This window comes from Alnus glutinosa, chromosome 10, assembly GCF_958979055.1.
Source record: "Alnus glutinosa chromosome 10, dhAlnGlut1.1, whole genome shotgun sequence".
In the NCBI taxonomy this organism is placed as follows: domain Eukaryota; kingdom Viridiplantae; phylum Streptophyta; class Magnoliopsida; order Fagales; family Betulaceae; genus Alnus; species Alnus glutinosa.
Window position 1 is genome coordinate 23107659 of NC_084895.1, and position 20760 is coordinate 23128418.

Sequence of the window (20760 nt, forward strand, 5' to 3'; positions counted from 1 at the left end):
TAATTAATTAGATATAACAATACATTATATTTTAATTAAAGCTATACTAGTATTTTGATTGAGTTGGGAACATCAAAGGTTGAAATCCATGTCGAAGAGTTGCTTGCCAAACTTTCTCAATGTTGGACATTGTGTAACCACACTCATGTTCATCCCATCCTTCTAAGGCATGCACAATCCCAGCTACACGCCATGCACTCATCACTCTTCTTGGCAACCAATTCTGTTCACAAAATTAAAATAATATATGTAATTGGCAGCAAAAGGAAAACAAATTCAAAAGTTAAATTTTAAATGCAATTGAAAGGAGGTTCAATTATTTAACAGACCATCCAAAATCAAAGTTCAGGATCTAAAAATTAAAGGAAAAAATAAAAATAAAAGTCCAAAGTCAATGTTTTGCAACTTCATTCTTGGCTTAATTCGCATAATTATGCTAACAAATATTGCTTAATTAGCAAAATTATGTTGTTATACATGTGTGTGTATAATTCCATTATAATAAAATTAAAGATATAGTTTCTTTATACGAAAATAGATAAGATTTATAAATTAATCTATGAATTTCAACTAAATTAACATTAGAGAGCCGCAAATATATTTAATTACAACATTGATCGACAACCATCAATCGCGTCACTAATATATGATACTAGCAACGGGTGAAGCCCTCGCTAATATATATACACCGTTATTGACAACAACATTATTGTAATTAATATAAATATATTAACAATATATTTATAATCTTAAATTTTCTCGTGGATTCTTTACTAACCTCACAAGAGTGCAAATTCTCAAGATGCCTTGGAGTCACCATTGCTGGTGTGCTGTGGTAGGAACAGTCCTTGCGCAATTTCTTTGGTGGGAATTGTGAGAAGGGAATAAATAGTGTTCCTTTCTGCGCCTTCAACTGTTCTTCCTCATCCAGTCCATCTCCCACTAACCAAGTCTACAAAAAACATAATGATTTTACTGTTTTTAAGGTTTAGTTAAAATAGCTTTTATTAAGTTACCTATAATATGTGAAAATTCGTAGATTTACCTTTTGAGCATAACTTCTTGAGAAGGACAATTTAGTTTCGGACTTGGAGTTGAACGATTTCTTGAGCTTCACATACTCATCTTCTCGTAATATAACTACCTGAACTCATTTTAAAGCATAAATTAAGTATACATAAACCCTAATTATGAATTAGTTTTCTAAATGTGGCCCACCATTGAGTTTAGGTCATGACTGCCATACAATTTGATGATGTGGCATTAAAATTTTGTCATTTAATTAGCACTTGTAAAAAAAAAAAATTATTTTTTATTGTCACGTCATCCCAATTATATAATAGTCGTATAACAATTTACTAAATAACATAATTAAATGTACCTCGATAACCCTTTGGCATAAGGTAAAGGCAAGGGCATATGCAACCTTGGTGACTCTGCCTCTTATGACCACTTCGGTTGTTCCTTTGGGAATTCTGTTTAGCACAACAGCAACTGCCATGCTGCTCCCATCTACCACCTTGACGCTTAGCTTAGGGTGTCTCTCTACATAAAGCTCACCATATCTATTAAGCTCCTCTCCCTGCATCGAACGAAGCCAACAAAAAGGGGTATTTTCATAAAGTAAAAAAATTATGAAAAGAAATGTTATGGGTCATGACATGGATCCGGATTTCCCAAGTAGGGATAGAGATAATAACAAAGAATTTTGAACAGAGAGCCCTTGCTTGAGCAATAGACCCCACGAGTGAGCTCCCTACTTGGATAGCGAAGCCCCTCTCACATGCCCTTTTCCAAAGAGAAGGGGGAAGGATTAAGAGGAGGGATCCTCAATTGTAAGGGATCCTTAATTAGAGGTGAAAAAATTGTTTCAATTAACAGTTATTGTCTCTAATCGCTAACCGTAACAGCCTTAGATGATTATTCTATTTTTATAACCGCAATCTCTCCTCCTCAGGCGGTTAGCGGTTATTTAAAGCTATAACCACATCACATAACCAATTTAAATTTGGGCATATTTTTTGTGTTGAGCCTTCATTAGATCTCTTTTTTGGGCTTATATATTATAGATGTTTTTTGGGCTTCTTTTTTTTTTTTTTTTTACAGAAATTTCTTACAAACCGGTTTGTAGGAAATTTCCTACAACCCACATATAAGATTGACATGTGTCCATTGGCATGTGAGAAGCATATGTTATTTATATAGCATGTACTTCTTACATGATTTTTTAATAGCATTAATAAAAAATCATGTGCTTCTCATATGTTTAAAGGACATATGTCATTTTTCTATGTGGGTTATATAAAATTTCCTACAAACCAATTTATAAAAAATTTCTGTTCTTTTTTTTTTTTGCTGAATATATTGTGTCATTTAAAATCCCATATGAAATTACGTCGTGTGTGTGTACGTGCATGCTTGCGCGTGCGGTTAGTAACCGCCTTCACTTACCCCTAAAACCGCTATCTTAATGGTTTATGACGGTTATTAACCGCCCGCCTTAGCTTTCATGTAAAGACCTAGGGAAAAGTACGAGCCACATTGCACTATCACCCCAAAATGACAAGTTAATTTGGATTTTTTCTAGAATTTCCTATAAAGCTCAGTTTCACCTAGTAACTAGGCAATGTGGGACTTAGCACTTATAATTATCTTTGTAAACCACTCACTCTATGTAAGCTACTCATCTTCTCAATATGGGATCGATGTGTTACAAACTCTCCCTCTTAAACTCTTGACATCTTCGTCAGGACCACGTCATGTAGTGCTCTAATACCACATGGCCTGACATTATAACTTGGTCGCTCTAATACAATTTGTAACGACCTAGAGAAAAGCGTTAGCTACATCCGCGTTATCACTTCAAAATGACTGGTTAATTTTGAGTTTCCTTAGAATTTTTTATAAAGCTCAGTTTCACCTAGTAACTAAGCAATATAAGACTTAATTAGTACTCATGACTATCTTTATAAACTACTTACTCTATGTGGACTACTCATCTTCTTAATATGGGACCGGGAGATCCCTATCCCATGATATGCACATTCGTATGAAAATGGTTTCAAGTCTTTCTATGTAGGTTTAAAGCTTTCATCAGTCAAATCACTAGAAATTAGTAAACTTAATCCTTTAATTAAATGGTAAACTTAATCGTTTAAATTAAATGGGTTTAAACTTATGACATTTGCTTTGATACTATATTAAATCATCACTTGTCCTAACAGCTTAAGCAGATAGGAAGTGGTGAATTTAATAATTTAATTAATATTCTAACACTCTCCCTCACATATAAACTCAAATTCCCTCTTAATAAGTGAAATATTTAACATGGTAAGTTGTAGAGTTAGTGTTCGAACTCAAGACGTTTATCTTTAATACCACATTAAATCACTATTTATTTCAAAAGATTAAATTGATAGGAAATAATAAACTTAATCATTTAAATTAATATTCTAACACGTTCGGGTATAAACTTAATCACTTGGAGGTTATCATGTTAATTATATAAGGCCATTAAAAAGTTTCTATTGCTCATGCATGGGAAAGGAAGGAACTAAAACTTGCCTGATTTAAGAGACCGAGGCTCAACACTTTAGCTCCTCCTGCCTCTGCTTCCAGTATGGCTTCCTCGATCAAGCCATTGATAGACTCAATTTTCCATTGCAAAAAATACTATAACAAAGAAAATAAATCAAATGATCACAAAGGTACGTACGTAAGCAGGCTCATAAAACGTTTTGAAGAAACTTCACTTACTTCCGATCTCTCATCACTTTTGCAATAATATATTTTTTAAACTTTAAAAAATATTAATGTCAGGTCCTCATATTTTAAAAGTTTGCAATTTTATTCCCGTTAGGATTTAACTGAGATGCCAAAATTTTAAAAATATCTCATATTTTTTTTAAAAAAAAATAATAATAATAATTTTGCAAACATTCAGGTGTGCACCATGTATATGCTTCTTCTTCTTTTTAACTGTTTTCCTCTTTTGATTTGATTTTTTTTTTTAAATTAAGTGTAGTTTTTTTTTTTTTAATTAATTTTACTGGAGTATAAGATATTTCACCTATTTGATGTTTGATTTAACCCTAAATTCTAACGGCATGCGCAGGAGTAACATACAAATTTTTGAAAGATGACGAGATCTGACATTGACATTTTTTAAAGTTTAATAGTACGATTACAGAAGTAATGAAACATCAAGGGTAAGTAAATGATTTTTTTTTCCAAACTTTTAGGTGGTGCATTAAATATAAGGGAGAAAAAATTAGATATAATTCTTACTTGAATGCTGTACTTTGGTATGGCCCAAGTCTGCAATCTCAGCTTATCAAGGCGGTGCCTCTCAACGACGAAAGTTCGTCCATACAACCAAGTTAACATCATGAAGAACAACGTGAGAGGCCAAATCAACCACATGTACCATTTTGATGTGTGGGGCTTCGAGGCCAAGGAGGCAAAACCAAGCCGGAGATGATAGATGGACTCCGGCGTGGTTAGATGCGTTAGGTGCACCACATCCGGCGATTCTGCTTCCCTTTTCAGTGAGGTTTCATACAATTCGTCGGTGGATTTGTCCATGGTGCCGTAGATGTAGTCATACAGTGGCATGAAAAGCGAATAATTTGTGCGAAATTGTGTATGATGCAAAGAGTGAAATCTGTGGTGCCAAATCCTTCTTCGTTATTCTCTTCGGTCAAAAATAACAAAAACAATAGTAATTTTTCTATTATACCATCTATATTAATTAATTATTAGGGTAAATTACGACATTTTAGTGTACGTAACTTGGACCTAGAAACTATTAAAATTAATATTTTGAATTATTTGAGATAGAAAATGGCCAGTTTAGATAGAAAATGTCACATCTAGCTTCCTAGCAAATGCATCTAAAGCGTTTTTGCATGACTAATTACCATTTTTTTTAATGAAAACACATTGCATTAATGATGATGATGAAAAAAAATGCAAAGATGTCAGAACAAATTGGAGGAGCGATTGTGTAGCCATTCCCCATCTGTTTAGAAGGGCCAACAGAACATATAGTGGTGGTCGTGCAGTCGTTCCCTCCTGAACAGTGGTGTGGCCACGTGATAGTTAGAGTTAGAAGCCTAATGAACTTTACTTGGGTGAAGCATCCAATCCACGTGATCATTAATATCCCTTCCAGAGTCCACGTGCTTATCATCGTTTCCGGTGGCAGCTCATGCGTGGATCGATCTTTATCATTTAGTAGATGGGTAGTTAGATAATTAATTATGTTGTAAGTAATTGAGAAATAAAATATTTATTTGAATAGTAGTAAAAAGTGATTGATGTGATATAAAATTTGTGAATGTTTTATGAAAAAGTGAAAAAGTTTTATTTTGTAGTGAATTTTTTTATTTGAATTGTAATAAAAAATTATTGATGTGATGTAAAAAATATAAAAAAATTAGAATGTTTTTTATTTGATTTTTTTGAGAGAAATGAAAAAAAATTAAAAATTTATTAATGGGTTGCCAAACAACTTCGTTATCTTTATGTTGGGTAGAGTACTACGTTGTTCAAGTCTATGAGTCATATAATTAACCCTATGCTGGGTAGACTACTTGTTCAAGTCTAGGAATCATAAAGTAAGGTTAGTTTATCAAGTCTACGCAAGTCAAGTTAATTAGTTTGTTATATATTATTAGTAGTACTCTATTATTTCTAATAGGTTAGTTTGAGCCGCCACTTAATTGGAGTTCATTATCAACATATTTTTCATTCTATTTTCACATTTCTCCGTTATTCATTCCTTCTATCAAAAAGCATGCATCACCACGCAGCCTCCTCAGAATGATACAAAGAAGGTAGCCATACAATCTTTACTAGAGGTGATATTTGAGATCAACAGAAGTGGTTAGGGATTGTTTTACAAAATTCACTAAGCTAGCCCAACTAAAAGCAATTTATTCAGTGAGCTTTTGGGTCCCTCCTGAACAATATGGGATCCAATAAAGGCTCTCTCTTCCTATTAGCAGCCTTAGATTCCTTTCATTTCCTCTAAATTGAAGAAAGTTTGTCAAGACATTGTCTTGCATGGTAGACTCAAAGGTTAATCCTTTTCTGGTATACATGCACTCTTTTATATGGCTTGTAAATTCAAAAGAAATTAAATGGGTAATTAATTTGCCACCTTCAAATGGGTGGTTGGGGTAATTAATAGATCCCTCTTATATCTTTTAAGGGTCGGTCACCCTCACAATTGGTTTGAGATGGCTAGTCATTTAAAATTTTATATCTTTAAAGAAGTGGTGGGTTACCCCATAATTAATTTGAGATGGTTGGCCATTCAAAATTTTATAACTTTAAAGAAGTGATCAGTCACCCAACTCATAACTGGTTTGAGCTACTTCAACCACTCAATTAAGATTGTCCTAACCGCTGACCACTTTCTTAAAGAGAAAGATTGGTCGGACCACCCAGACCACGCTTTAGGGTGCTCGATCCGACCCTTCTTAACTTCTTTTAATTTTAATTTTTTTCATTTTTATTAATTATGTGAAAAAAAAAATCTAAAAACTTAGGGAAAATGGGAGGCTCCTGTCTCCCTATCTGCGAACACCTAATAAAGTACGTGTGGGTGTACGTGTCTCCCTGTGTGTGTCGAATATACAGTTTGGGGTATGATGGCAATGCAACGAAAAGTCACTTGTGTCAGTGAATTAATTATATGTAGTACTTATTTTCCTTTCATTTCATATTATCGGTCTCGTAGGAAATTCAACTTTTTAAAGAGACTTTAATTAATACAATATCCTTTAAATAAAAAGATGTAAATTTTCATGCAAACCTATCATCTTCAATTTAAACTGAAATAAAACAGAATAAGAAAGTATTCACTTTTAAAAAAATATTAAAAAATAAATTAACACAATCAATAAAATCGTACTTATATATTGATTTTTCAAAATAGATAATAATATGAGACTATATATATATATATATATATTACTCACAAAAATATGTATTGTTTTACCCTTTTTTTTCTTTTTTTCTTTTTTTTTTCTTTTTTTTTTTTTTGATTAACTCACCTCTATAAAGTTGTCAGCCATTTTTAATTTTGCTATCAAAGTTAAAAAAAATTGCGATGTACCCTTCAAAGTTTTAAAAAATTTCAATTCAGGCATTTCATCTAGTTTGACTAGTTTAACCGTCAAACTAGACGGAATTTTGACCACATGTGTGTCATGTGACTTTTTTTTAGGCAAATTTATCTGTTTTACCCTCACTCCAAAATGATGTCATCCTTTAGGGGGTGAATTGAAAATTTTAAAAACTTTGTAGGGTAAATTACAATTTTTAAAAATATTTTTTTTAAAAAAAAAAAAAAAAAAACTTTAGGGGTGGCTGCCGGTTGGACAGCCACCCCCAAAGTATTTTCTTTCCTTTTTTTTAACTCTTTTTTTTAAAAAATAAAAAAAAATAAAAAAAATAAAATAAAATTGTTTTATTTATTTTTATTAAATTTTAATATTTTTTATTTTTAAAGAACATGTGTCAGCTTCCTATTGAATGTCCCCAAAAGGGCAAAATGACATCGATTTAGAGTGGTCAAAATTCTGTCTAGTTTGACGGTCAAACCAAATGGAATGCCTAAATTGAAAATTCCATCCAAACATCTTAAGCATCATGAAATTTATCGGCAAGAAACACATCTCATGCTAGAAGTTAAAGCAATAATATTAATATATAAATATCATGGTAGAATTAAATTAAATGAAAGCAATATATATTAGGTAGGTGGCTGAGGGAGATCGACTTACGAGGGGGTATACATGAAGTACTTGAGCGGGGGAAAGATGGAGAAGAGGCGCTTTGGAATGAGCTCGTAATTGCAGTGACCCAAGTTGTTCATGAAATCAATATATGTGACGTAACCGAAGAAGGACGTCATCGAGGCAGTTCCGGTGAACGACGTTGTCAACATTGGTATTGCGAACAGTATGAAATACACCAAGTGTTCCGCAAACGGATGGATCACAGCTGCCATATATGAACATCGATCAACAAATTAATTACTCTGTAATTAATAATCATGATATAAATTATATATATTATATCTTCTTCTTTTTCCTGAGCAATATTCATCATGATATAAATTATATCAAAGCGTTTATTTAGTGCATTAAATTGACTTAGGCATCGGAGCCATGCATGTTGATGTTATCGATCTATTTCTTCTGCCTCAAAATAGATGAAAATTTCTAAAATATATAAATATTAACAAAATAAAATAAATAGTTTTCATGAAGACAAATGTCATGCCATAAGTCAATCACACTAGGGTGATGAGCTAATATATAGCTTTTGAATCGGTCATTATTATAAAAATAAAATAAAAAATAATAATATTATATTTCGATCACACTACAATTACGCCATGTTGACGTGTTATGGACTAGTAATTCTTCGTTTTTTTTTTTTTAAACAATGGTTGATCCAACATTAACATTGTACGCACGATTGTGGTGTGAAGAATAACATTTCTCACTAAAAAAAATTTAAAATTTAAAAACGATGGGCTACTAGCCCATGCCATGTCAGCATAATGTTATTTTGGTAGAATAATGCTAGGGATTTTATTTTTTTCTCTCAAAGTTGATGCATCTTTTAAAATCACCATTGAATCAAAATTTAATAATAATTCATCAAAAACTCAATGGTAATTTTAAAAGATATTCTCGATTTTGGTGTGAAGTATAAAATTACCCTTTCATGAAATATGTATCTAAATTTGAGTGACAAACACAAGGATGGATAAACTCCAAATTAAGCATACAACCCACCTATAAGTACTTTTAAAGGGTTATCATGTTTATTTTGTTTTAACAAATTAAAGACTTGCTATTTTCCAAACTTTCATATATTGTGGAGAAACAACAGTAACATTAACTATGCTATAATCCTAAAATCAAATTTTCTTTAAGATAAAAACCCAAAAAGTTATTAGACAACCTTTTTGTACTTATGCATATATAACTCAAATATATATATATAGTGTTACTTTTAATATTGAAAACATTAACTTGATTCTTATATTACAGTACTAATAGAAAATTTATATTTTTGGATGCAACAGTAGATACAATCAATGGACGTATGGACATAGGACTTGTGGTGTGGGATTATGAGGGGCGCGTAATGGCCAGCCACTTCCATCGGCCAAAATTTGATTTTTTTTATTTTTAATTTGTTTTATTTTATTATTTTTAATTGAATATATGACACGTAGCAATAGTATTATAGGAATATTTAAACAAAATGAGCCTTTTTGGTACTCTTTGGTAGTTTAGGAGGTCATATTAGTACACTTCGTAATTTAGGGGACTGCTTTAAAAACAGCTGGTAGGTTGGGAGGCTTTTTTAAATTTATCCTATATATTTTTTATATTTTAAATTTTTAATATATATATATATATATATATATAGGTAGATTATTAGTGGTTATTAATCGCCTCCACCTATCTCTAAAATCGCTAACCGCCCCGCCTTAGGCGGTCAGGGCGGGGAGATTAGCAACTGTGAGGCGGTTTTTTAGAGGCCTAGTAGAATTTTTCTAATATGAGAGTTTTTGTCTCACAAAGGGTCCTTTCAGTAGAACTTTTCTACTCAGATAAAAGAGTCTCTCACATAGTAGGAAACACAAAAAAAGAACAAAAAAAAAAAAAAAGAAAGCTACATTCATGACTTTTAAGTGCATGCACATTCCTTGACGTGGATTGATAAATTGAACAAGGATGACTCCATGGCTAGGCCAATTAGGCCACCGCATAAGGTCCTTAACTTATAAAATGCCTTTTTATATTAAATTTGTTAAAAAATAAAATCTGCATTTTCTTTATATATAATATATATTTATTTAAATTCAATAAAACAACGTTATTTTGTTCTATTGTTGAATTTCACTGTTAGGAAATTCTTCTAATTTGTTTTGATTTAATTGTCTATATGTTATCCTTTTATTATTATTATTTTTCCAAATATTTTTTCCCTTCACCAATTATAAATAGATGACTCAAGAAGCTAAATAATGTATGAGATAGAAATTTCATGGCAAAATGATTAGAAAGTGTGATATGAATAATAGTGTTCAACTATAGATAATGTAATTTTGTGTTTACTAGAAGCAGGAATTACAACTTCAAGTTCCAAAATGCTCATTACCTTATATGCAGATAGCAAATAATAACCGTATTTAATAACCACAATAACCGCGCGGATGTGGATACCTAAAAGTGATAACTGCATTACGTGAATGCGGATACATATATTGCTAATAACCGCGCGCATCCGCATCAGCTTTTTCACTTCTAGACTTATGAGGGTTAAAAAAAAAATGATGTCTTAAAAAATATATTCCAAGCTAAAGCATGACCAACTTTTTTTTATTTTATTTTCTGTCATCACTTTTAATCTTTTGCTTCTTGGCTCTATCATTCTTTATTTATTTATTTATTTGATATTTTATATGTTATTCTTACAATCAGATGCGACCTCATATCGTTAATTTTAGTACACACCTAATTAAATCCTACTTACAATCGTTTAAGAAATATAAAATAGATTAGTAATATTATCTATTGAGAACAATATATTAACAAACTTGAACATGAAAATTTGATTAGTAATTTTACATTTCAAAAAGTTAGAAGAATAATTTTTAAATTAATTTTGCTAATATATTAATATTTCAAAATTAAAAAGGCCCCATTTTAACTTGTTTCATTACAACTTAGAAAGTATGTACTTAAGAGTACATGTATGTTTCAAAAAAAGGGATCAAAAAAATCCGAAATGAAATTTGTGGCCGAACCATTTCAAAGGCCTAAAAAATATAGAAAGAAAGTAGTGTAGATTGTACTTACAAGTTATAGGCTCGGTGACAATAGAGGAATGGTGATGAGAATGGTAGCGAGAGTAAAGGTAATGGTGGTGCAATGCTCTGTGGAACCAGTAATAGAGGAACTCCACCGGGCCTGCATGCATCAGAATTGCCATAATTACCCCGTCGGTCTTCCACGCCGGCAGGTATAAAGTCCCGGGCAGTAGTTTGCTTACTGTGGCCGCGTAGAATATTGTTCCATTCAACAATATCTGGTCATCCCTGCCCAAAGATTATACAAATATATATACATAAACAAAAGAAATAAATCATTAAAAACCATACGTAGTTTACGTGTGTTTGTGTTTATACACACCAGTTGCTTTCCCTGTCAACTTGTTCAAATTCAAGGCCCTTGTCGACGATGGAGTTGTTGCCTTTGGCAGTCCAGTAACGAGAGAGGCTAATCCATATCTGGTTGTGAAGCATCCTCCACAGCAGAAATGGGAATATGAGAAGGTTGGAAAGGTTCCTTTCACTCTCATCTTTGGTTACAAATGAGTATGTGCTGTGAATGACCCAAGGAGCCAGGACTAGGTACTGATCAAGAAACCCATATATATTAATTAGAACAACAATATATATATATATATATATATATATATATATATATATAAGTTGGTAAGACAAAACCCAAATCATAACAATAATATAGAAATGTTATTTAATAGACTTTACGTTATACTACTTTCATACAATTAGAATGATGACATGACAATTAAAATCAAATTAAAGACTGTCACGTAATCTTATTTATATGACAGTCAAATAACAGTCTACGAAATAACATTATATAATAATAATAAGAAGAAGAAGAAGAAGAAGAAAAAGAAAAATAAGAGCTATTTGATCAACATGATCAGGGTACTAATCAGGATACTTTCATCATTAGCACTAGAAGTCTTTTGCAGTTAAATGAAGAGCAGTTTAATTATTTGTTCCCGGTCATCTAAGTGCATCTCCAACAGAATTGCTACTTTAACTAAAATAGTCAAATTTGACTATTTTTGCACCTTTTTTTTTCTTGGCCTTTTTTCCTTAATAGTGAACAGTGAATAGGCAACATTGCCTAGCTATTCATTGTTCATCTGTTTACACTTTTTTTATTAATATTTTCTCTCTCTCCCTCTCCGTCCCTCTCTGATTCTAGAAGAATAGCCGATTATGAACAACCAACCAAAAATCATGAACAACCAACCAAAATTGGCCATGAACAACCAACCAAAATCATCAAAATCAACCATAAATATAACTTTAGCCGTGATACACATAACCGAAACAAGGGAGACACATTCAAGCTTCAAAATCAGATGGGTTCAACTAAAAATCATCAACCAAAATCAACCCCTTGGTTAGTCACCGAAAATCGCTCATAATCACCGAAAATCACCTCTGACTCCGTCGGATCCGCGCTTAGCTCAAACGGAACTCGTCTCAGGCCACCGGAGCTTGACTCATGGAGGATCGAGTTGATGGGTTTCGTCTGGGTTTAGCGGGTTCTCTCTTGGATCAATCTCGGCCTCTCTGGTCTTTCCATCTCCGGCTCTTCTCTCATGGGTCTCTCCCTAAATCCCTCGATCTCTCTCTCTCTCTATGTTTCAGACGAAAAGAGGAAGAGAGAACAAGAAAGAGTGATCGGACAAAAATAAGAAAAGGGGGGAAGAAGTGTATGGAGAAACCGAGAAAGAAGGGAAAAGGAGGAGAAGAAAAGAATAATAAAAAAATGAAAAATAATATTTAAATGCAAGTAGAGAGTAAAATAAAAAATCTGTTGAAGTGTTTTTAGAAAAATGAGTAATTAAAGTAAATATTTGTACTTTTTCAATAGCTATTTTAACTTTCGCCGGAGATGCTCTAACCCCCGAGGTTATTATTTTTTTGTATTTTGTTTTTTAAGCCAATAGTTTACAAGGGTCCCTTTTATGCCCTAAATTAAATTATTGGGTATATTTGTTATATAAGGTGTTTTTTTTTTTTATTGGTTTGAAAAAACATTTTGATGTAACATAAATATAAAAATTATATTGTTCAAATTAATTTGTATTTTGAAAAATATTATGTTTTAAGTTGTTTATTAATATAAACATAAAGTAAGATCGCAATATTACATATTCTATGGCATATATATATAAGCACCACCATAAAGCTTGGAAATGCTGCTATACAAATTAATACTCATATAATTAGTAGTTAGCTCGAAAAAAAGGACTGAACTTGCATTTGATCCAACGCCGGCGTGACAACATCGATCTACCCTTAAGAAACAACTTTTCTAACTTCTGTCCGGTGAGAAGCAACCGTGAAAAACATTTCTAATTAATGATTATAAATTCATCATTTCAAGAAAACTTGCCTAGCCTCTTCGTGGGTGTGTTGTTTGTAAGAGAGAGAGAGAGAGAGAGAGAGAGAGAGAGAGAGAGAGAGAGAGACCTTCAAACTTCCAAGAGACTTCCATGGCCAGTCGGTGAGAATTCCTGGTTTAGAAGCCATACTTTCTTCACTACTTCCCTTGCTTAGCAATCTCTGCCTCCGTAAGCCCTCACATATACATATATATATGCTACTCCATGAAACTTTGCCATGACTTCCGACACGTAAGAACCAGAGTGTTTGGTTAAGTCCAACAACATTAACCAAAAAATCGGACACATTACCATTACGTATATGTGTCCCTCGGCTTGAATTCGTACCAAAGACGCCAGTGACACCCTTTTGTGTAGGGGTGGTAATTTGAGTTTATTAGTCAAGTTCGTATCTTATCGAGTCATGAGTATATATACAATTATATGGGACGATATTAACATAATTTATATAATTAATCATGCATGTTAAATTATCACTTATCTTAATTCTAACACTCTTACTCATGTGTAGACTCTAATTCTTTTTATAAATAAGATAAAATTAATACGTGAAATATTTAATTGAAATGAGAGTTATAAGTAATAGAGTCAATGTTCGAATTGAAGACATTTGCTCTTATATATACCACATTACCATGTTAAATTACTACTAGCTTATCCCAAAAGCTTAAATTGTATGAAAAAAAAAAAAAAATTAATAATTTCATTATATTCTTACCGTGTAAAATCCCACAATCTCACATTTGTGCACTTAGTTTTTTTTTTTTTTTAATTTAGTCACGCAATCCTTTCATTAATGCGAACAATCAAGAATACTGCGTTCAACAGTTACAATGTCAAGAATAAAATGAGAGCCTTCCTCCGTATGAATTTGTTCGTCCATATATAAGAAAGAGCATTTTCATAGCTAGCCTAGCTATGAGCAACTTCATTCACCTCCCTTCTGACCTAGTTCCCACTCCAGAACTGTAAGCTATTAAATATAACTCTAGCATCTTCAGTCGATTGGCCATATCTGCACCAACTCTTCCCTTCTTTTTTCAATGCTTGCACAATCTTCCACCTTTTGATGTCTCCACGGCTCCGGGGCAAAAATTGCTCCCCTTAAAGCTGTCGTAGTTTCTAAAGTAGTCGAATCAATGATGTACAATGAAAGAGCTAGTAAGGTTGTCAATACCGTACCTCTCATGGCCTCTCACAATCACACAAATACTCATATTTATTTTCTCTTTATCCACCGTTGCATCCCTGTTAACCTTCACGTACCGCAATGTTCACCTAGTATATATATATAATTTTTTTTTTTCTTTTTTTTCTTTACAACCCAATACCTGCAATATTTACTATTCTTACCGGCCTTTGCTGGTCCTCATAATTGATTGGTTGCTTTTACTCACGGCAGTATAAGTCATCAGATTTTTGTTTGTTTTGTGTAGTAGCCGTGGCAGGCAATTGAGAATTCCAACAACATACGGCATGCATCGAAGCCTTAGATAAAGGGCTCATTCTAAACACGCCTTTAACTTCTCAGGATGCGTTTGTCTCGCCACTTTTATGAAAAAATGGTTTTGTGTAACAATTAAAAATTGTTCTCGGCCGTCTACATTTTAGTGACTAACTATTATGTACATTTTGTAAACGTAATAAGTGTCATATAAATTATTACTTATTACTTACGTAGCAGTCTATATTGGTAGCTGACATAATAAATTTTACATAGATTGTCACGTTAATTTATAGGATAATCAAAGCTGTAATATTCCTATAGACACTACACTTTTATATGTATGCATTTTTCACCAACTCAAAAGATAAGGTTTTATTTCCTTGAATGTGTTTTTATATAAACAAAGAATACCAATTACAAAATGCTAAAGAGAAGTGAACAATGTGTATGATTTTTAATTTTTACAAGACTAAAAGTCTTATCTTGCAATATCAATGCCTTCAAATGACTTAAACAAACACACTTTTATAGAAGAGTGGAGTACTATATATAAAGACGAAAGATAACTTACCTAAGTGCTTACAAGTTACAACTAATTACCTTAATCTTTTTTACTAGGATTTGTAAATAGCTGGTATCACTTTTAAGCGAAAGGACTAAGATGTTTAGGATTGTGTTGAAAAATAGAGTTTTTGTATGTAGATAAATATTCCTGAAAGAGTTTTTAGAAAAAGCTTCTCCAAAATGCAGTTTTGAGCTTCTTTTAATTTTTTTTAAACAAAAAAGAAAAGTTTTTTTCAAGGTTTTTACTAAATATACACAATATTTTTGCTTAACACAACTTTTTATATATTAAAATTATAGCACCCTTTAAGCACCTCAACACAATCCCAAACAAATTCTAAAGCTTATAGCCTTTAACTCTTAATCTTTAGCCTTTTTGAACAAGCAAGCTAGGGAAACTTCCTTGCTAGCCGGCAACACTTCTTCAGCCTTTTTTAATAAAGCACTTAATTATATGCTTCTCGGTGCCTAAACCCAGCTTTTCCACTGCTGAAAATTCGCCTAATTCTGGCTTAAAACGACTGATGGGAGATATGAGCTTTGAAACAAATACATTTTCCTAGTGTTAGAAGTGAAACAACACACAACATATATATAATAAACGTTTTTCCATTGGAATGAACAATTGGTTAACATTAATGTAAAAGAAATGGTCAAACAATTAATTGGTGGGATAACTGTTTAATTACGTGTTGACATCATTGCTTTAGTACTCATGGCCGGGATTCTAATGCTTTAAATTCCAAACAAAGAGAAACACAAGAATGCTAAACCAAAGGAAAAACAAAAACAAAAAACACTTTCACAGTACCATGCATTTCATGTGCCAAATAACCGTCCAACTTATTCCTCCAAGATAATTGGAAGAACAAAATATTTTAAGGGTCACACTTTCCACCAGGCCCCCCCCCCCAAACTTGAAGGTGTAATATTTTTAAGTTGTAACCCGGCCATCTGCTTAACCTGATAATATCCATGATATTCAAGTCATAGCTATTAGCTAGCAACAGTGATTTGGTAATGGTATTTGGGAATCCTATTTCATTTTCATACATACAACACCGGCAAACAAGGTGTCGATCGGGAAAAGCAAAAGTCGATGCATAAGTCTACTGCGCGTCGACAAATTTTTAGAATTACCGGCACTTGTAATATATATATATATATATATATTTTTATGGATAGCACATGTGATTGATCATGATTTGATTGGTAATGACATAGCATTTAACGTTTTTGTAATAAAAAGAAAAAAAGAAAAGGGGACAAAAGTTAGGCACAGAACCTATTTGATATTTTTCTTATTACAGGGAACATTTTACAAATCGGTGTAACCACATAGACTGATTTAATAGTTTTCCAGTTCATTGGGGATGGATACGTCATGTAAGGGTGAGCCGGATAAATTGAGGTGTCCGCTTGCACAAAACGTGAGTATAACGTAGCAGTCCAAATAGAAAAAACAATTCAGATCAAATAGAAATCAGAAATGTCTCTTGTGCAAGTGGCAAGAGACATGGAGTGGGTCCCATATGAGACCCACTCATATATCTTGAATCCTGCATAACTGTTATGAATGAATCATGTCCCAATAAAACATAGGAAAATGTTAAAATTACAACCTCCACCCAACTATTGCACAACCTCAATGTGTCTTGGGGTTATGCAACAGTTGTGTAGGAGTTGTGAATGAATAAGGAAAATGTCACTTGCACTACAAGCTGTGTAGGGCTCACCCTCGTGTGAGGAGTTGTTGTGCCCATGTTGTAGGCTTGTAGTGCAACAATCAAATCTCATGAATCAATGCCCTAGAAAATAACCAACTGGGCCAAATGGAAAAATTGATCAGCTAAATTGGACTACAACTGGACCCGACCCACCCGCCCGTGTTGCCACGTTAGCTCCCGTTTTTTTATGTGGCGGGAGAAGTAGAATTAGAAAAGTCCGCCAAAATGTGAACTTGCGGAAACGGCGGCGTTTTTAAAACGTAAAGAAAAGTGTTGCTTCTCTTTTCTCTGCCCCTAGCACTCTCTGAAACCCTCACCGGCCAAAGCATCCAAAACGGCGACGTTCTTCGGCAAATCTCTGAAACTGTAAGTGACACTGGGCAGAGTTATCAATGTAAGTTCACACTTGTTGTTATTCTCTTCTCCGATTCAAATATTATCTTTAAAATTATTCATTTATTTAAAATATAATTTCTCAACGCACTGTTTGGTTGCCGAGAAACTGCTGCAAAACCCATAGAGAAAACAATACGAAGAAATTTGAATTTTTTTGGCTTTGGTTATGCGAGATCTTAGCTTTCTTGAAACCAAAAACTACAAAATCGGAGATAAGGTTAAAAAATGTTAATTTCTCTTTAGGATAGTTTTCTAAGCTACCAAACTCCATAAAGAACCCAAATCGCGTAAAACCAGAGAACTATGAATCTCTTTTGAAAATTATTCCTACAGTTTGGTATACTGTTGAGTGAAAAGTATTTACATAGCCAATTATTATCGTGATTTTATATGTATTGGGCTTTTACAGGCATGTATTTTATCTCAGCAGTTGAATAGTATATGTTTAAAGGAGATTGAATTGGGTGGGTGGTTTGGATTGCAATTGCCTCAGCAGTGGTGATTCATTGATATCTGGATTTTTTTTTTTTTTTTTTTTTTTTTTTTTTTTTTTCTGGTGAGGTTTAATATCATAGGACTACGCCAAGTATGGTTGTTTTAATCGCTTTAATTTTTGTATGTTTAAATTTGATTGTAGATAGGAACGTAGTTGAATGACACTATCATGCACTATGAACACAGTGTCACAGTGCAACCATCAGTAAGCTATCCAAGAAAGGTTGTTGATGATTTTGGCTCCAGAATTGAGTATTGTGTGAATGTTTTACCACATATCTCACTCTGTTGTTACGAATCATTATAGAGAGAGAGAAAGGATGGAGCAACCACAGCTAGGTCGTAGAGGAGCAGAAGCAGTTCTAAATCTCCAACCCAGCTCTTCAATTTCTATTGCCTATCACCCTCTCTTTGGTCCTCATGATGATCTGATCCTCCTTGAGCTTGATGAGAAACTTCTCCCAGATGTTCTACAACAAAGGCAAGCTATAGCTTTAATTTAAATCTGGGTTACTTGTTAGTCTCTCTGTTTTCCAACTTGTTGCACATTCAATGTAATCTAAGATGTCCTTTTCCAGGATAACCTTAAGAGGACAGCCTGATGAAGATGCAGTTCTCTGCACTGGGTCAAAAACTTATGCTGTGAAGTTTGTTGGGACTTCCAATTCAGTATTGCTTATACCCCCTTCAGATCAATCAGAATTTTGTGAAAATCCTTTAGATAGTGATGGGAAAGATCGTGACGAACGAGAAGTTGTGTCTGTCATCAAAGTTGCACCTGGTAGCATGGAGCTTGTGGAAGTTGCTCCAAGACTTGACAAACTTAAATTGCTTCTCTCTGCGAATCCTTACAGGTTTGGGGAAGAGAATGAAATGGAGGATTTGGAGGAGATGGAGAAAAGTAATAGAGGGCTGTATAAATGGGACGATCTTGTTGAAGAGGTTCAAGCTAGTGATGATGAATTAAGGTCTGGATTACAGGCTCTTTCAGCGGTGGAGATTGGTAGTTATTGGAGAATTGTCGATGAGAAGTACATGGATACAATTCTGAGGATGCTTTTAGATAATTCAGTGTTAAATGATTGGTCACTTGATGCACTTAATGAGGATGAAGTAGTGGGTGTGCTGGAATCTGATGGGTTTCCTCAAAAACTTGCACGGCATTGTTTGAATGTATATGGTAGTAAGGTGGATGAGAGTGTGGGCAGCCATGTGTGGAGGTTGGATGAGAGGCGGGTATGTGTGCATTTTGCAAAAGAAATTCTGAAAGAAGGGAAGAGGAAAACTGATATTTTCATGGCGGAGTGGCTGCAAAAGATTCCGGAAGGGATGCGACCAAGCTTTGACATGTTGGAAGGTGAAATTTTGACAGAGAGGCTTGGAGTCGAGACCTGGGTTCGTCCCTTTAGCGTGTCTTCTCTGCCATCTTCACCGGCCGAGCGATTCTCCATCCTTTTCAGAGAGCGGCCGAAATGGGAGTCGAAGGATTTACAGCCATACATCAGGTTTGATTTCGTTTTCTTATCATCATTTTCCTCTCAGTGTACTCTTGGTTTCACAAGTCAGCTTTAATTTACTCTATTTTTCAGGGATCTGAATGTACCTGGTCTTTCTTCGGAAGGTTTGCTCCTAAAATACACTCGAAGAACACAACCAACCACGGATGCAGAACCTGTTTTCAGTGCAAGATAGTTTGGACATCTTTCTCACTTGGTATTTTCAGGTGTCTGTATGTGTTTTCCCTGTATTGTTCCAATTGGTTTGTGAAGGAAATGGACTTGGAGTAGAACTTATTGAAGTTGTGCTCTTGTTAATATTACTATATGATTCCAACTAGTGTGTGCTTAATTTTCTTATTCAGAGAATCCCATAAATCCATAATCATGTCTGAATTTATTTGAAATCTCGTGAGAACAACACTAAAAGTCTAAAACTAGGACATAATCAGAGCTTTGAGGTTCTTCCATTGAAAATTCTTCCATTTGCTCCCCCTTTTTTTTTGTTTCTCGAGATGTGCTATACTATACCCTACATCATCTTCCTATCTTTCTCCCATTCTCTTACTTTTGAAAATCACTACTAAATCTGTGGCCTACATATCTAATAGTAATTTTAAAAAATGGGTAGATGAAATAAGGAAAGAGGAGGAAATGAATCATTTCTCATCAACTTCTAGGCAACAACATTATTGCAATTAGGATAGAGAGAGATGAGTAATGTTTCCTACACAATAAATGTACACACTTTATACAACAACATTGATGTGGAAATGATTTTTTTTTTCTTTTTTATTGTGCAGGAAATATTACTCTTTTTTTATTGTAAAAATCATTTTCACGTCAATATTGTTGTATAAAGTATGTATATTTATTGTGCAGGAATCATTACTTGAGAGATTAGGTGATTTCAAAAAAAGGTACCTGACTGCAACTGTTTAATGCAAAGACGTTAGTTTATTTTGTGGTTGAGTGATGTGGCTGCATATTCACCCTTGGATGCTTAATTGCCTCATGTCTTGTGCCTTACATACAACCAAAAAGGGGAGTAAGCAAACCTTACCAAAAGGAAATAAATAAATAAATACAGCAATAACATTTCATAGCCAACAAGTGTGTTGCTTCGTGCATACATTAATGGAAAATATGAGTTAGTTATGCACCATTCTAGAAATAAGGGGTGAGTCTCACGTGAGATCCATGTGGTAGAATTTACCACATGGGACTTACTCCATGTCTTTAAAGCCTTGCACAACTGTTGTACAAGTTTCTAGAGATATGGGGTGGGACCCATGTGGTGAGACCCACCACATGAGTCCCACTCATGTCTCTACAAAAGTGTACAACTGTTGTGCACCAA

At 33.6% G+C, this 20760-nt stretch overlaps 2 protein-coding genes across 8 annotated transcripts; one reads left to right on the plus strand and one right to left on the minus strand.

Annotated features, from left to right (window-relative positions):
- On the minus strand, window positions 1-13405 carry LOC133880250 (very-long-chain aldehyde decarbonylase CER1-like). Of its 3 annotated transcripts, none has more exons than XM_062319168.1 (10): window positions 13343-13405; window positions 11229-11452; window positions 10896-11134; window positions 7794-8013; window positions 4288-4663; window positions 3565-3672; window positions 1382-1582; window positions 1046-1144; window positions 779-952; window positions 1-223 (listed from the first exon to the last, which is right to left on the minus strand). In XM_062319168.1, the coding sequence occupies exons 1-10, from the start codon at window positions 13400-13402 to the stop codon at window positions 47-49; spliced, it is 1878 nt and encodes a 625-aa protein (XP_062175152.1). In that variant the 5' UTR covers window positions 13403-13405; the 3' UTR covers window positions 1-46. The 3 variants fall into 3 exon arrangements, with proteins under 3 accessions (XP_062175152.1, XP_062175151.1, XP_062175150.1); XM_062319167.1 differs by having other exon boundaries at window positions 1382-1578; window positions 3561-3648; window positions 13343-13402; XM_062319166.1 differs by having other exon boundaries at window positions 1382-1578; window positions 3561-3672; window positions 13343-13402.
- Window positions 13406-17243: 3838 nt separating this feature from the next.
- LOC133879925 (uncharacterized) lies at window positions 17244-19740 on the plus strand. 5 transcript variants are annotated; one of them, XM_062318738.1, is made up of 5 exons: window positions 17244-17407; window positions 18047-18127; window positions 18210-18385; window positions 18483-19409; window positions 19494-19740. In XM_062318738.1, exons 2-5 carry the CDS (start codon window positions 18074-18076, stop codon window positions 19594-19596), a joined length of 1260 nt encoding a protein of 419 aa, XP_062174722.1. In that variant the 5' UTR covers window positions 17244-17407; window positions 18047-18073; the 3' UTR covers window positions 19597-19740. The 5 variants fall into 5 exon arrangements, with proteins under 5 accessions (XP_062174722.1, XP_062174724.1, XP_062174726.1 ...); XM_062318740.1 differs by having other exon boundaries at window positions 17246-17407; window positions 18051-18127; XM_062318741.1 differs by having other exon boundaries at window positions 17248-17379.
- The last annotated feature ends 1020 nt before the right edge of the window (window positions 19741-20760 follow it).

Bases quoted from the DNA above. Each gene is read 5' to 3' on its own strand.
- LOC133880250 (XM_062319168.1), bottom strand. From the start codon at position 13,402: ATGGCTTCTAAACCAGGAATTCTCACCGACTGGCCATGGAAGTCTCTT. The intron at 953-1,045 runs GTAAATCTACGA...TGTTTTTTGTAG, and splicing joins CAAGAAGTTATGCTCAAAAG to ACTTGGTTAGTGGGAGATGG. The intron at 224-778 runs GTTAGTAAAGAA...TTTTGTGAACAG, and splicing joins AGAATTTGCACTCTTGTGAG to AATTGGTTGCCAAGAAGAGT.
- LOC133879925 (XM_062318738.1), top strand. From the start codon at position 18,074: ATGCACTATGAACACAGTGTCACAGTGCAACCATCAGTAAGCTATCCA. The intron at 18,128-18,209 runs GTTGTTGATGAT...ACGAATCATTAT, and splicing joins CAGTAAGCTATCCAAGAAAG to AGAGAGAGAGAAAGGATGGA. The intron at 19,410-19,493 runs GTTTGATTTCGT...TCTATTTTTCAG, and splicing joins GATTTACAGCCATACATCAG to GGATCTGAATGTACCTGGTC.